The 14,018-nt window shown below is 36.6% G+C and overlaps 3 protein-coding genes across 3 annotated transcripts; 2 read left to right on the top strand and 1 right to left on the bottom strand.

Moving 5' to 3' along the window:
* Nucleotides 1–672: 672 nt before the first annotated feature.
* LOC147868154 (dCTP pyrophosphatase-like protein) lies at nt 673–2,278 on the top strand. Its single transcript, XM_087315922.1, has 2 exons — nt 673–910; nt 1,234–2,278. The coding sequence occupies exons 1-2, from the start codon at nt 779–781 to the stop codon at nt 1,666–1,668; spliced, it is 567 nt and encodes a 188-aa protein (XP_087172048.1). The 5' UTR covers nt 673–778; the 3' UTR covers nt 1,669–2,278.
* A 1,152-nt stretch (nt 2,279–3,430) lies between these two features.
* Nucleotides 3,431–6,517, top strand: LOC147868153 (FKBP-like peptidyl-prolyl cis-trans isomerase family protein). Its single transcript, XM_087315911.1, has 4 exons — nt 3,431–3,783; nt 5,061–5,183; nt 5,849–5,965; nt 6,197–6,517. The coding sequence occupies exons 1-4, from the start codon at nt 3,469–3,471 to the stop codon at nt 6,323–6,325; spliced, it is 684 nt and encodes a 227-aa protein (XP_087172037.1). The 5' UTR covers nt 3,431–3,468; the 3' UTR covers nt 6,326–6,517.
* A 768-nt stretch (nt 6,518–7,285) lies between these two features.
* LOC147868152 (uncharacterized) lies at nt 7,286–11,840 on the bottom strand. The gene is made up of 6 exons (XM_087315898.1): nt 11,493–11,840; nt 10,610–10,809; nt 10,276–10,315; nt 8,584–8,641; nt 8,229–8,438; nt 7,286–8,076 (listed from the first exon to the last, which is right to left on the bottom strand). Exons 1-6 carry the CDS (start codon nt 11,820–11,822, stop codon nt 7,703–7,705), a joined length of 1,212 nt encoding a protein of 403 aa, XP_087172024.1. The 5' UTR covers nt 11,823–11,840; the 3' UTR covers nt 7,286–7,702.
* Between the last annotated feature and the right edge of the window lie 2,178 nt (nt 11,841–14,018).

Below are 14,018 nucleotides of genomic sequence, written 5' to 3'. Positions count from 1 at the left end.
GGAGTGTCGTCCCCCCAAAGATGGCATGCTACAAAGACAATCATGAACTTATCATGGTATGAAATCATACAGAGTTCGAGTGGTTGACAATGAAGACTTTGTAAGTTGTCATACATTTGAATGCTTTTCTATCATGTTAACTCCAAAGTTATTGATATGATCTCAATAATTGTGCAATTGATGGGAATCTCCCAATTAGATGGTCCCTAATCAACATAACCTCAGAACATGTGAAACACCCTTTAGTGCGACACACTCAAATCAGAAACAATGTTATGTTGTCCTCCTTGAGAAGAACAAAATCTACTTCTCCAGCTATAACATAATAGTGCATATCATCTTTGATTCCTCTTGGCACAGGTCTCACCCTAGTTCGAGGTGATCAATCTACACACATATGCATGTTATCAATCTAATCTATCCAGGTGAGATCGAGGTGATCAATCTAATCTATCTAGGCGAGACCAAGGTGATCAATCTACACATATATCATATATGTATGTTATCAATCTAATCTATCCAGGTGAGACCGAGGTGATCAATCTACACATATATGTATGTTATCAATCTAATATATACAAGTGAGACCGAGGTGATCAATCTACACATATGTATATGTATGTTATCAATCTAATCTATCCAGAAGCTGGACAAAGGTCTTGTTGTTTAAGAGAAGGTCCTGCGCTCAAAACCGAAGTGTCGCCAAACATTGACCCGTGAAGCTTCTTGCAAGCCCTTGCAGAAAGCTTCGAGAACCCATCATTTCTGGCATCGCCCAATGGAAGAGGAGGACACCTCTCGCGCTGAGAAGTCAGTATCTCTCTCTCTCTTGAAGACGAAGATGGAGGATTTTGCGAATGTTAGAGACTGGGGAAAGTTCCATAGCCCAAGGAACCTCCTGCTTGCTTTGGTATTTGTTAAAATCCTTGTCTTTATTTCTGAGATAATTCCGCTGGCTCTTCAATTTTACGGTTTCCGGGCTCTGTTTGATCTTCTTCTAAAAAAATTCATTCTTTCTTCAGATTTAGGTCGAAAGTTCCTTTTTTCTCTGTGTGTGAATGTTTCTTTTCTTGTAAAGGATCTTTTCATCTTTAATGTTGTGAGGAATTTTTTTCTGTGTAACTTTCTTCATCTTTGTCTATGAGGTTTTCTTCGTCTTTAGGGGTTTGAGATTCTGTTCTCTTCATGTTTAGGCCAAATTAGTTATTTTTTTGTGTTTTTTTCTTTTTGAAGGTTGGAGAAGTTGGGGAGCTTGCTGAGATATTCCAATGGAAGGGAGAAGTTCAGAAAGGTCTCCCTGGTTGGAGTTCCGAGGAGAGAGAGCATTTGGGTGATGAGCTCTCTGATGTGCTCTTATATTTGGTTCGGCTCGCTGACATTTGCAATGTGAACTTGGGTGAAGCTTCGCTTAAGAAAATAGAAAAGAACTCCAAGAAATACCCTATAGAGAAATGCAAGGGTTTATCTGACAAATACACAATATATCTTGAGAGGGATACAAACACAGAGGACGGAAGCTCTGGAAAAGATAAACATGATGTTGAAACACTGAAAAACCAAAAGATGAGCTCAAAGGTGCCAGAAGTGCAAAATCAAGAGCTGAGGCTAGAAGTGCAAAATCTGAGGTCAGAAAGCATGGGAAATGCAGATGCAAAAAGACAAGATTGAAAGTGCAACAAAACATATGGAGCCTTGACCATAACGAAATTATGTGCAAACTATGATGATTAAGATTGCGGTGATGCTCTTGTGTCTACTGACACTATGATGCTTATTTCATGGAATTTTGTGGTATTCTTATTATGATTTTTGACCGTGCTTTATGGTAGCCTTCATATGAGGTTCTCATATTTGGTTGGCTGAGCTACTGGAATGTGCTCACATCTGTTAACTCTTATGAGAGATTCCTCTGTAAAAGCAGAAGGACATGCCTCGAAGTGATGATGATTCTCCTGTGTGAAGAATCCTTATGTGATTTGTTACGACAATATGATCAAAAAACAAAACATACTCAACTTTGATCAGCTTAGCTAATTATGGTTTAACTTCCACAAGCAATTTTGATGTATACTTGTGCAATTTTTTACTATAATACTGTTAAAAAACATACTCAGTTTCGCCAAGCTTAGCTAATTATGGTTTAACTTCCACAATCCCTCTTACATAACTATTGTTAGTTTTGATACCTGCATAAAAAAATGTGATGCTCAAATGTTCAGTTACATCCAGGTTTCTTTTGTATGCTTCCCAATTTGAAACACAACATTTTATTTATTTAGTGAGTTGTTTTACACAAAAGTAAAGCAGGGTCTCTAAATGCACGATCAAGTGTACTGTTTGGTATATACTTTTGCGTGTGTGCAAATTTGTAACAAAAGGGCCTATCAATATTGCATTGGCCATGCAGAAGCTTATATGCAAATTATCAGGTAAAAGAATATTCAAGTATATTAGAAAATTGCATTTGTATGCAAATCTAGAGAAAGGAAACTGTGAACATTTGGAGTTGTTGGATATCGAAGTTACAAGAAAATTGGCACTTTCATTTTTATCTCAGGTGCATGTTTTACTTTTCTGCTATCTTTTTTCTATAATATCAGGAACCATATAGATCCAGAAATAACCTAACGAGATAAGCGTTTAAGTACCCTGTGTAAATAGTTTTATTTTTTTTATTTTTTATTATTTTCCAAAAAAATAGTTCAAAATTTAATCTCTATTTTGAAGACTCATAAACTTGTTTGGGACAAGTTATGCACCAATTGATAAGTGTCCTCTCGATCTCCCATCTCACATAGAAGAGAATGTGAATTGAGTCATATTGAAGATAGAACTATAGGAGATCATTTTTTTCCCAATGAATTTCCATTGAACCCTACAGGATGCCGGATTCTCAAGAGTCATGATCCTAACACCAAGTTGGGCACATAAGAGGAGCATCCATCCTAACGCCAAATGAAGGAAAGCAAGACCAAAAACGCAAAAGTCAAAAGGCCAAAAAGAACTATAGTGGTATTTCAAGTTGTGTAAATGGAGGATACACTACCTTCACCAAATGTGGTTTGCTTGGATTATCGTTAGTTCTAGTTCTACCTGGAAAAGGTACTTTGGTGTGAATCATCAACTTCGCTTTGCACAAAGCATTCACAAGTCAATCAACCATATGCTTTTCTGGTTCGGGTGGATTCAAGAAATTTTGGAATGTCAGTTCTATGACCGATCAATATCAGAAGTCGGTGAGCGAATATATCGAGATGGCGTAAAACCAAAAGACAAGTGTTGACCAATACGACTCTGCCCGAGACAAAGAAATGAGAAAAAAGCCCACAAACAATCTCTATGTAACTTCTAGTGAAGAAAAGCAAAGGTAAAAGCAAAAAAGCAGAATACAAATGGCCAAGCACAAATGCAAACAAAAAAAACAAGAAATCGGCTTTTCCTTCTTCTTCATTCATTGTTAGGGAAGGCATGGCAGCTCTGCTTCCAACTTGCAGCTTTTCTTCACAAACAGTAAGATGCCCAGAATCAATATCACTCCATAGCCTTCAAACCCCCAGCACAACAAGAATTTGTAACAGAGGTAGAAGAAGAACAAGAAGAAGAGAGCTTCTCTCTGTTATATTGCTTGGGTCTGGATTACCTTCTCTCATTCATGTGGATTCCTCTATTTCTTTTGCTTCGGATGAAAGACCCCGGTTCCATGACTTGGAAGACAGTAATGACAGTGTCAAAGCGCTCGACATTCGGGAAGGTTCTGGGAGATCCCCTAGACCTGGTGACAAGGTTAATACTTTGAATCATCTCATTTGGGTGTGTGTGTGTGTGTGTTGTTTGGACTGAACACCATTTAATGCATAAAATGACGTTTGCAATTCATCTGTTTAGGGATCACGTTCTGAATAATGCAATTAGGGATAGGGTTAACATTATGGTTTAGAAATGATATAATGCCTCCTTTTGTGTGTGGTGGAGATTAAGGCAGATGTGTGGTGAACAAAAATTAAATTGGTTTAGTGGGAGATTTGTGACAGAGAGAAAGCAAGATTTTGGTTATTATGTATAGAATTTATTCGATCAAAAAGTGATCATCTAGAAGGATTTTGTTATGCTCATATACGTAACTATATTATTACTATTTAATTAAGGCTAAAGGATAATGCTAGCTATTGGGCTTGGATCGTAATTGAAACAATGTAATTAACCATTGGTGTTTAAATAATGTACAACAATCATTAGATAAGTATCCTTTGTATGTATAATGTCTCTTTACTGGTTATCTACCAAAAGTTAGGACAACTCAAAAAGTAAAAGAAATCAAGAGATAAGTGGAAGATGCTATATAGTGCATTGGACATCATGAGCCATATATATTTGCATAATTAAATCTGTTACAAATAAACTGTTTAAATGGTTGCATAACAGATTTCCTCATAAGTGGACTCGTTTTCCATGAGTTTTAAATGCTCATTGTAGTGCAGATACTGTCATAAAAAAAAGTCTTAAAAAACAGTGGTTGCTCTTGCCTTCTGCATGTCATGATGATTAAGAAACGAGGATGACACTAAAAGCATAGAGTGCCACCAACTCATTATGTTAGGATTGTGTTTCATGATTTAAAATAATGTGATTTATCAAAACAAACTCAAGTAAACAATAAGTTGAAAAACTTAGATTAACTGTCACTAACCATAATCCTCCAACCCAATGTGCATCAGTTGGCTATAGGGACATCTAACGTGTGATTACAAAATATATCTCAATGTAAGTACACAAGAGGGTACTTAGCCTTTTATATTCCATAAACCCTGTCCTTGTTGTCTGGGCCATAGCTTTCAAGCCTAAACTATAAATGTTCAGACAAAGCCATCCCCTTGCTTGTATCTACAGCCTAATTTCCTGACTCCTGATTAAGGTTATGGTGCATATGTGTGCACAATGCGCTTTGAAAGAAGGTAAAGTTACCCATATCATGCAAACTCTGTTTTTGAAGTTCTTTTATATGTATAGGTATAGGTACATATGAGTTGTTCCAAAAACCTGCTCATCCATTTTTTTCTCAGGTAGAGATTCATTATTACGCAAGACTTGCAGCTAAGCAAGGTTGGCGCTTTGATTCAACGTACGATCACAAAGATGAGACCGGTGCTCCAGTACCATATGTGTTTATCATTGGATCTGGCACTGTAAGATATGGAACTCTTTCACCCTTTTCCATGTCTTTTTCTATATTTAGGTGCGCTATCTTAAGATTGCTCTACTAAAGTGGGTACATGATTGCTCCATTAGGAGAAGTTACTGGTATTTCAATTACTAACCAATGTACTTCATTGTGAGATTAAGGATCTGATTTTGTGCAAGGCAAGCAAGTAACATAATTGAGTACTTTATTCTTCTAACAGTGCTGGGTAATATATATTTGCTAAACAAATTCATAGCTAAGGTAAAAGAAATCTATTTTCTGAATGATTTGTGGCAAATAATTATAAATCTGCTCTTTACTCAGATTGCCGATTTTTCACCAAAAACAGTTGACAGTGGCCATCCATGTATCATTGGTCAAGATGCCCAACTTAACAGATTGTGATTCTCATCAAAGGTTTTAGTGCAAATAGGTCAAGTTTGATAGGTTGAAATTTTCAAATACAAAAAACCGTGACTGAAGTTTGGTAAGGGAGAGTTTTTGGTGGGGTCCTGTCTCTTGCCAAATACCAGAATTTCATATATTCAGCCCGTACATTGTTGGGATTCAACTCACTTCTACATTATGTGTTAGTAAAAAACATGGGTTACCACTAGAGATAGCCCCATAAAATGAATAAAAAAACGTATTTGATGATGTATATTGAAGGTGATTGAAGGGCTGGATTTAGCGGTTCAAACAATGAAGGAAGGTGGTGTTCGCCGTGTAATCATTCCTCCTTCCAAGGGCTACCAAAACACTTCACAAGGTCCAATTCCACCTAATGTAAGGAAATATATCAACATGGGGTCACAGTGACTCTTTTTACTAATCTAATTAATAATTGCATTTTTTATTTATGTTGGTGCATGCAACAACATTGCTGAAAGCTGAAAGAGAATTATTAAGTTGATAGAATGGTTTCTATAAGAAGACAATTTGACTTTAGTTGGTAGATAAGAGGTAGCAATGACAAAAGTAAAGTGAAAATGAAAACGCTTCCGTAACTTCTTGCAGATCTTTGATAGGCAGAGACTATACACAACAATATTCAATCCGACTCGACTCGCAAATGGCGAAGGGTCAACCCTTGGCACACTCATTTTTGACATTGAGTTGTTGGGAGTTCGGCCTAGGAGTGATTAAGGAATGAGGCAAATACGCAATGGCATGTGAAGAATTTATATGTTCTAACTTATTTTTATGCATAATGAATATTCCAACTGATTTTTATGTACAATGTATATCATAATACATACATAATACAATGTATATCATTATAATCACTGTTGTTTGTTTCTGAAATGGAATATGTTGTTTTTTTGTATTTGGCAGCCACTTATGAGCACTGAAATCATGATTTACAAAACATATACATTTTGACTACTGCTCACTGTGATCATGTAGAATGACATACATTTACATAGGATGGCAATTTCATAAAAACAAAAGCACACTTTATATAATTCATCAGAAACCAAGGAGAAAATTAAAAGATTGTATACAAGTGGATATGTTGGTTTTACATTAGACTTGACAATGGACATATGATATTGCTATATCTTTCATGGACATGTGAAAATACCTTTTTTAAATTAGCTCCTTAACTTTATGCTCACTTTTCAGAGATACCATCTGTAACTTACAACTAGGAATTGGCAACGGCTCAGCTCAAGCCTAAACCAATCTGCTAAACCTGCTTAAACAGTTTGACCTCGGTTTGGTTCAGCTTGAGCCCTGCCAAGTAGGGAGAGAGAACTATGGAAATATCATGTTTATCAAATAAAAATGTTATACTGATAGAAAAATAGTAATTTATCCAAATTTAAAACAATTTGCTTCAGTCCTATGCTTAGTCCCATAAACAAGTAGGCATGATTCAATGAATGAAGTTCCACATTTACAGAATAAAAATGTTGTACTGATGGAAAAATTATTTGTCTAAATTTGTCAAAACCATTTACTTCATCATGCATGTTGAATTCTGATTTTTTAAGATCAGTACTTACTGATACATGAAGAGGATAAATGTCATCATGTATGTCATTTCATCATACTAGTGGAACGATATCAATTTAGTTTTAACATAAACACAAAAGTTACATATTTCATACAATAAAAATGATATTATCTTGTTGGAAAAATGTTCTATCTAAATTCACCAACACAATTTGGTTGGCATAATTTCAACCAGGACTTACAGAACTGTGACAAGGAGAAATGTCATCATGAATGTCTTTTTCTTCGTAGTAATTGACAGACAATACTCATTCAAGCTAATTCTGACTCCAAAAGATACATTAGTAGGTTCTACTCTCTGTTTATATCTTTGTAAAGCTTTGGGAGCGTATACCTCCAAGAGCCTTTCAAACAGTTTGATTTTTCGATTCCTAAATGATTAAATCATGGCTCAAAACTTGGTATAGTGAGTTGAGCATATACTCCTTTACATCAAAACATATATAAATATGAGCACTTACTCAATATCAAACTTACACATGGATATTTTGCTTCTTCCACTACCTAATCTGAATCAGTGTCTTTAAAGAGGTCATCCTCATGGCCATACCAACCTCTTCTTTTCGGACCTGATTTTTGTTCACTTTCATGCTCACTTGCAACTTCCCTTTCACTTTCACTTTCACTTTCATCCTCACTTCTACTTTCGCTCTCATCTTCATCCCAACTTTCTAGACCTCCAATTTCATCATCATTTTCAGAAGATGATACATCATGTCGATGTCGGGATAGATGATCCATTCCATTTACTTTGCTTTTAGAACCCTTTTTAATATTGTAATCACCATCAAAATCCTCATCTAGCTTCTTAAAGTAGTCTTTGGTTCTATGGTTGTCGGTCCTATGACTAGTAGGTCTTCCAGGCCCACTTGATCCACCTAAAGAAAAACCAAACAAATGTGAATGGATCACTGTTAACATATTGTAAGCATATACATATGCCTTACGGAGTTGATAAAAGTTCAGGTTGTATATGCTTGTAAGAGTGAAAACATAGAAAAAGGCATATCTAGTAAAAGAGTTTATATACATGAAAGAGGTTTTCCCAAGCTTGATTTATGTTCTCTTTCATTCTCGGTTTCATTTTCGTCGTTCTCACTTCCACTTTCACTTTCCTCTTCATCCCAATTGAAATCTAATCCGTCAAGCTCATCATCAGTTTCAAAGGAAGATACATCATCCCGATGCTTCTGAGATTGATGTTCCATTCCATGTCCTTGTCCTTGGCTTCTATTTCTACCTTTATATTTAAGAGCAAACCCAAATAAGCGAGATGTGAGATCCAGCCACATTAACATATGCGTAGACACATGTATGGCTATTTGTGCTGATCTTTAAAAGGGAGATTTAAGTACAAGAATGCAACACATAAGAGACAATACTACCAGTATCCCTTTCCCATGCGAACGGATACCTATCCATGTTTTGTACCTTGACTGCATTCTGCAAATACCCACCAGCAAAAAATTTTGATATTTAATGAATATTAGGATAATTTAAATGTGGCTGGAAAGTAATTCAACAAAAAAACATGTCAATGTGAGGAGTATGCACGCTGTTGTTTTATGAGTAGATATATACATGTAGGCCTTCATGAGTAGACATTATAAGTTGAATTATGAACCAAGAAAATAGAACATTCACAAGCTCGTGAAGCCTGCAATCTGCTTTTCTTTGGATTGAGCATCTATACTACTACAAGAATAACATAGGCAGATCTACCTTGGTGCTTGGAAAATCTCTACCATGAGACCTCCCAGTGAGAATTATCCTTCTTACATTGACCAAGAAATATGCAACCATTGCTCAGTTGTTCACTTGCATTGACTGGCATCTTCTCTCGATGAAGCATAACAAACATAGTGTCTCCACAGTTTTATGAATAAGTGGAGGATTTCTTCGAAGTAGATGATCTCTCACAAGGGAATTGAGAGTTGCCAAGAGACCAATGTACTTCATGATTAAATTTGAATGTATTACAGCAAACAGAAGTTACCGGTGTGGATTGTCATAACATTAAATAAAACACAACATTCAGAAAGAGATCCAGAGAGATCAGAAGAGAGCAAAAATCACTTTATAGTGTAATAACACAACACGACATCACAATGACTTCAACCTGAGATGTTCTCCTGCAATAGCTGATCTTCATCTCCTTGAGTTGGCTCACTAATCAATTAACCAAACTTAAGGATTCTTCGAGGAACTTAGCAATATCCCTATTGCTATTAGACCATGAAGGACTGATATACCATCAAAAAGTAAAACAAAGATTATATGTCATATTTAGACGACCAAATGTTCTCTCTCACGGACTTGGGAACTTTGATGTGATTCCATTTCTAAACCACGTGCCTAATACCTATAGAATCCAACTGCAATTCAACGGAAAAAGTCCACATGAGAATGTACATTTGTCTCAGTCAACGTTTTACCATGCTCAGACCTGTCCATTACTTTATCAAGTCATCGAGGTTTCAATCGTGCACCAAGGAATCATCACTCTGCAGTGATTTCATCGTTTCTTAACCCAATCTACAATCTCCCAATCATTGTGAGATTAAAGTCCATGTTTCTTTCCGGTTTAGCGGCCTCTCCACCTTGGATCACCCCTTGTGAAGATCATATCTCAAAGGATTGCTTGAGGGAAAGATTGGAAACGCTCTATTAATAGATTTTCATATTCTCATAAAAGCTTACATCTATTGAGCAAACACAAGCTTTTTCACTATCCAAGGATCAAAGAACCCTAATAAAGAATCTAAAGCTCTAGGAAACTGAAGTTTTTAAAACAATATCGACCCTCCTATACGCTATAATTAAATGTGGTTATATAGCCATATTTCTCTCCTGGTTTTTCTTTTTGGAACATCATTCTTCTAAGATTTCTTTGATCATTCATAAGTAATTTACTTACAACTAAAAACTCTCCATTGTTGGTATTCGAGCTTGAATACCACTACACGCAGTAAACAATTGTGCATGATATTTTTTTTTATTGTTTAAAGAATATAAGCACAAAGTGACCATCTTATCATCATGGGGAAAAAACAGATGTAAAGTCTATAGTTACAAACCTTTGTGTCAAACTTTGATGTGGGCAAAGACTTATCCATCCTGCATGCATTTACAAACAAAAGTTAGTATGTGCCTCAAGGTATATTATGTCTCCTTCAGTAAAAAGTAAATAATGTGATGAACTACGAAATTTGGTCTCTGAATGCCACATTAGCATAGAATGTTGTTAGCAATGCTAAAAAATAGGCGCAACCCCGTGTTGTTAGAACACCTCCCTTCACTAACAGTGATTTTAAATGTAGGTTTACAACAACAAATCATCTACTTATTTCCTATTTAATCAAATTTCTGTATTCGATCGCTTTCACGTCATTAGAATTTAGTAGTACCAACCTTCCAAGTGGTTGATTATTCATCTTGTATGCATCCCGCCGAGGGTCCCTCCAAACATACTTCTCGGTCTCTTCTGCTACAAACAACGGATTGCGGGACTTTGGTTTTGGTTCTGGTTTTGGATCCCAAACAAGCTTTTCCCACTCATTTCTCAGTATCTGATATCTTCTCATGTACGCAGCCCAATATGCTTCTTGACCCTAGCAAATTATAGTTTACGGATATATCAAACTAATCATGGCAAGCATCCTGAATAAAACATTTAATTTAAAAAAGTTTAATTCTGATATATTTTCTCTTTATATTTTTAGCCAAGTGGCAACACACTTAGATTATTTAAATGTCTTTTATTTAGAACTCCTGCCTCTTCTTGTTTGCATCTTATGATATGCACTCACGAGACATAAGAAACAGAATAAAGATGCAAATGATCATAGAAAAAAACTAAGCACTCAAACCTCCTCCTGACTTATCACAACGCAGATTCATTTACATCAAACCAAGCTAGCCAAAAGTTCTTATAAAATTTGCATACAGATATTCACCATCTAGACGTAGTCGTCCTTATTTTTTAGACTAGAAACACATACATATTCATCATCATCAATAAGAAATCTGTTTTTAATTTACTCAATTAATTGCCACACAATTCACTATCACATCACCATCCAAAATAAGTCTTTTTTTAATGCACATATATCATGATCATAAAATGCATAACTACATCCACAGCATCATCATCGTCAAGAAAAAGCATTTTTTTTACTCAATTAATGCACGTACATAGTCATAATCATCATCAAGAATTAGTCTAATGTAATACATATGTACCGCTAACCCATCACCATAAAGAAGAAGAAGAATAACTGTAGTTTTAGCTTACTTGGTTTCTAAACTTGAGGCGGGTTTGAGCAAGGTGCTTCATTCGATCCTTCCTTCGCTTCTTGTTGGGGATATGTTCATTCTCAAGGGGGGAGAGGACCTGCTTGGGGTCAAACTTCTCCGCTCTGAAGAGCTCTCCATCCACAGCCCACCATTCTTCCTTCTCAACAGCAGGAGGGAGGGGGGATGATGATGATGGTGATGGTGATGGTGATGGTGGCCTTCTTATTCCATTACCACTACCTCTACCCACTCCTTCGTAGTTTACAAATCCTCGAGTCTGCAACAAGAAACGGCCGTATAGTCTCGCCATTTCTGATGATCTGAGCATTTCTTTCCCAGAGAAGAAGAAGAACTCACAAAATGGAGACGCTAGTTGAGGGGGGGGAGGTCTTGGGCTCGAATCGTTAAACCCCCCCAATAAACCCACCCGAGCCTCTCCTCTCCTCAAGCACGTGCTGTGACGCATCGACCGCCCCATTAATAAGATCGTGTCTCGCCATCGGGGCAAGATGAAGGTCAAAAACTCTACATTCGCCCCGAGATCCGACCATGACTACCCTCCTCCGTATGGAAAGCACAACCCTGTTAGAAGGTATGGATGGTGGGGGAGTTGGTTTGTACCTCATGCATGGATCACCCCGATGTGATTCATACAAGTGCAAGAAGCGTGATGAGAAGGAGAGGTATGAGTAGATTATCAAGAAAGATGTCGCTTGGGTGGCCGTTACATACCTCTCGATGACGTCACTATTTGAGGTGTCCTTTGGGTAAACTAATTATTGAGTTGGTAGCTAATATTTGTGTAGGTTATATTAAATGAATCTTCCTGAGCGCAAGGTCAAGGGTGCAACTGAAACTTGCAACATTGATAAGGAAGGGGTTGATAACATGACTTCTTGCATATGCTTCCATTGTGTTTACATCGCTATTTTCTCTAGCCTTCTTAAATTTGAGCTTCCATTTGTGAAAGCCATCTATCTATTAGTGAAGAGCCATCCTCCCATTTTGGAAGTGGCGTCTACATCTTAATTGAATTTCTAGGGGCTCACCGAGTTCTCTATGTGATAAAGATCTTTGGATCCCAATGCATGTTGTTTGTTCCACCTTTTGTTGACAATGGTTTGCTTCATTGGCCACATGTATTTAATTGCTCCCCACTTTGACAAACATATATTCAACATCCCTTAAGTTCTAAAACTACTTCCTCTAACTAATCATGTTGTCAACATATTCCACTATCTAGGAGATAGGTGTATTCTGGTTCATCCAAACTTAAGTGCAGCTATGTAAGGCAAGCGAACCTGACATTATTTACCTCCTCCACTATATCTTTTAGATAAAGTTTTTCCTTTCTTTCAATAAGATATAATAAAGAATGTGGAGTTTGTATTCGACTATTGAGTTCGCAACTCTTCCTCTTGAATCAATGTTCAAAAATCCTCAAAAGAAAGCAAGGAATGTTGGTTATATGAGTGGTGAACATTGTCACCAAATTGTTGCTCTTCAAAGGTAGATCATTTGTATGCCTTCTTGTTAACAAGAAGGTGGATTTCACCCATTCAATGGGTGCCATCTAATCCCTTGGAAATTAGCCATTTATGACTTGCCATTCATCCTAAGTAGGTTATATCAATAATACCTTGAGAAAGTCAAGCAACATGTGGATCACCTATTGTTTCCTGTTATTTACGTCGATGAGTCCATGCCTAGTTTAGAACAACACTTATGTCCAAGACTCGAATATGGTATAACAAAGTCAAATACCTGTTGACAAATTTGTTGGTGGGCAACCATCATAGTATCTCCAATCTATCGACAACCCCTTTCACAAGGTCAAATTTTGTCAAAGGTTTGTCTACCATCCTTGAGAGGTGAGGATGAAACCTACCTTTTTTATCTACTTGAGGGGTGTTGGTTGTGGCAAGATTTCTACGCCACCCAAATGATATTACCAAGGTCATAGTTCAATTGGACAATTCCTCGTGGTCTTTGACTAAATTGTCTGACGAATGGCATGGTGCTCCTGACCATGGCAACTTTTTATGAATGAAAACCATATTATCCTTGATCTTGATGTCCAAGCAACCATTCAATATTTTCATCTTCTTCACATTCTCATGTCCAACCATTTGTGTTTTTATCGCCACAATCACTCGTTGAGGGGGTTTTCATTTTATTTTTAAGAAAGGTCTCACTAGAAATAGTCACTTGCACTAATCTTTCTTCTCTTTTGGTTGGGAGAGGTAAGAGAATCCTTTAATCATTTATATTGTCGAACAATGGGTAATTAAAATATATTTAGCATTCGTCAAAGAATAAAAAATCATAAGCAAGGACTTATAGAAAAGGGAATATATTCCATCCTAACTATGCCAACTATTCCCAATTATAATTGCTAGATAATCTCACTTCTTGGTAGGGTAGGTCAACTAAACTTTCTTTTGTTGGAGTCATTAAACAAATGTCCGTTCTATTACCTTTATGAAAAGAATGTTTTGCATAAGAACATCATCTAATAGGGCTC

Source organism: Azolla caroliniana, unplaced genomic scaffold (assembly GCF_043228905.1).
Source record: "Azolla caroliniana isolate FFs.n. ecotype wild unplaced genomic scaffold, voAzoCaro1.0.p SCAF_1, whole genome shotgun sequence".
Lineage (NCBI taxonomy): Eukaryota > Viridiplantae > Streptophyta > Polypodiopsida > Salviniales > Salviniaceae > Azolla > Azolla caroliniana.
This window is presented reverse-complemented; position numbering and strand designations above follow the sequence as displayed.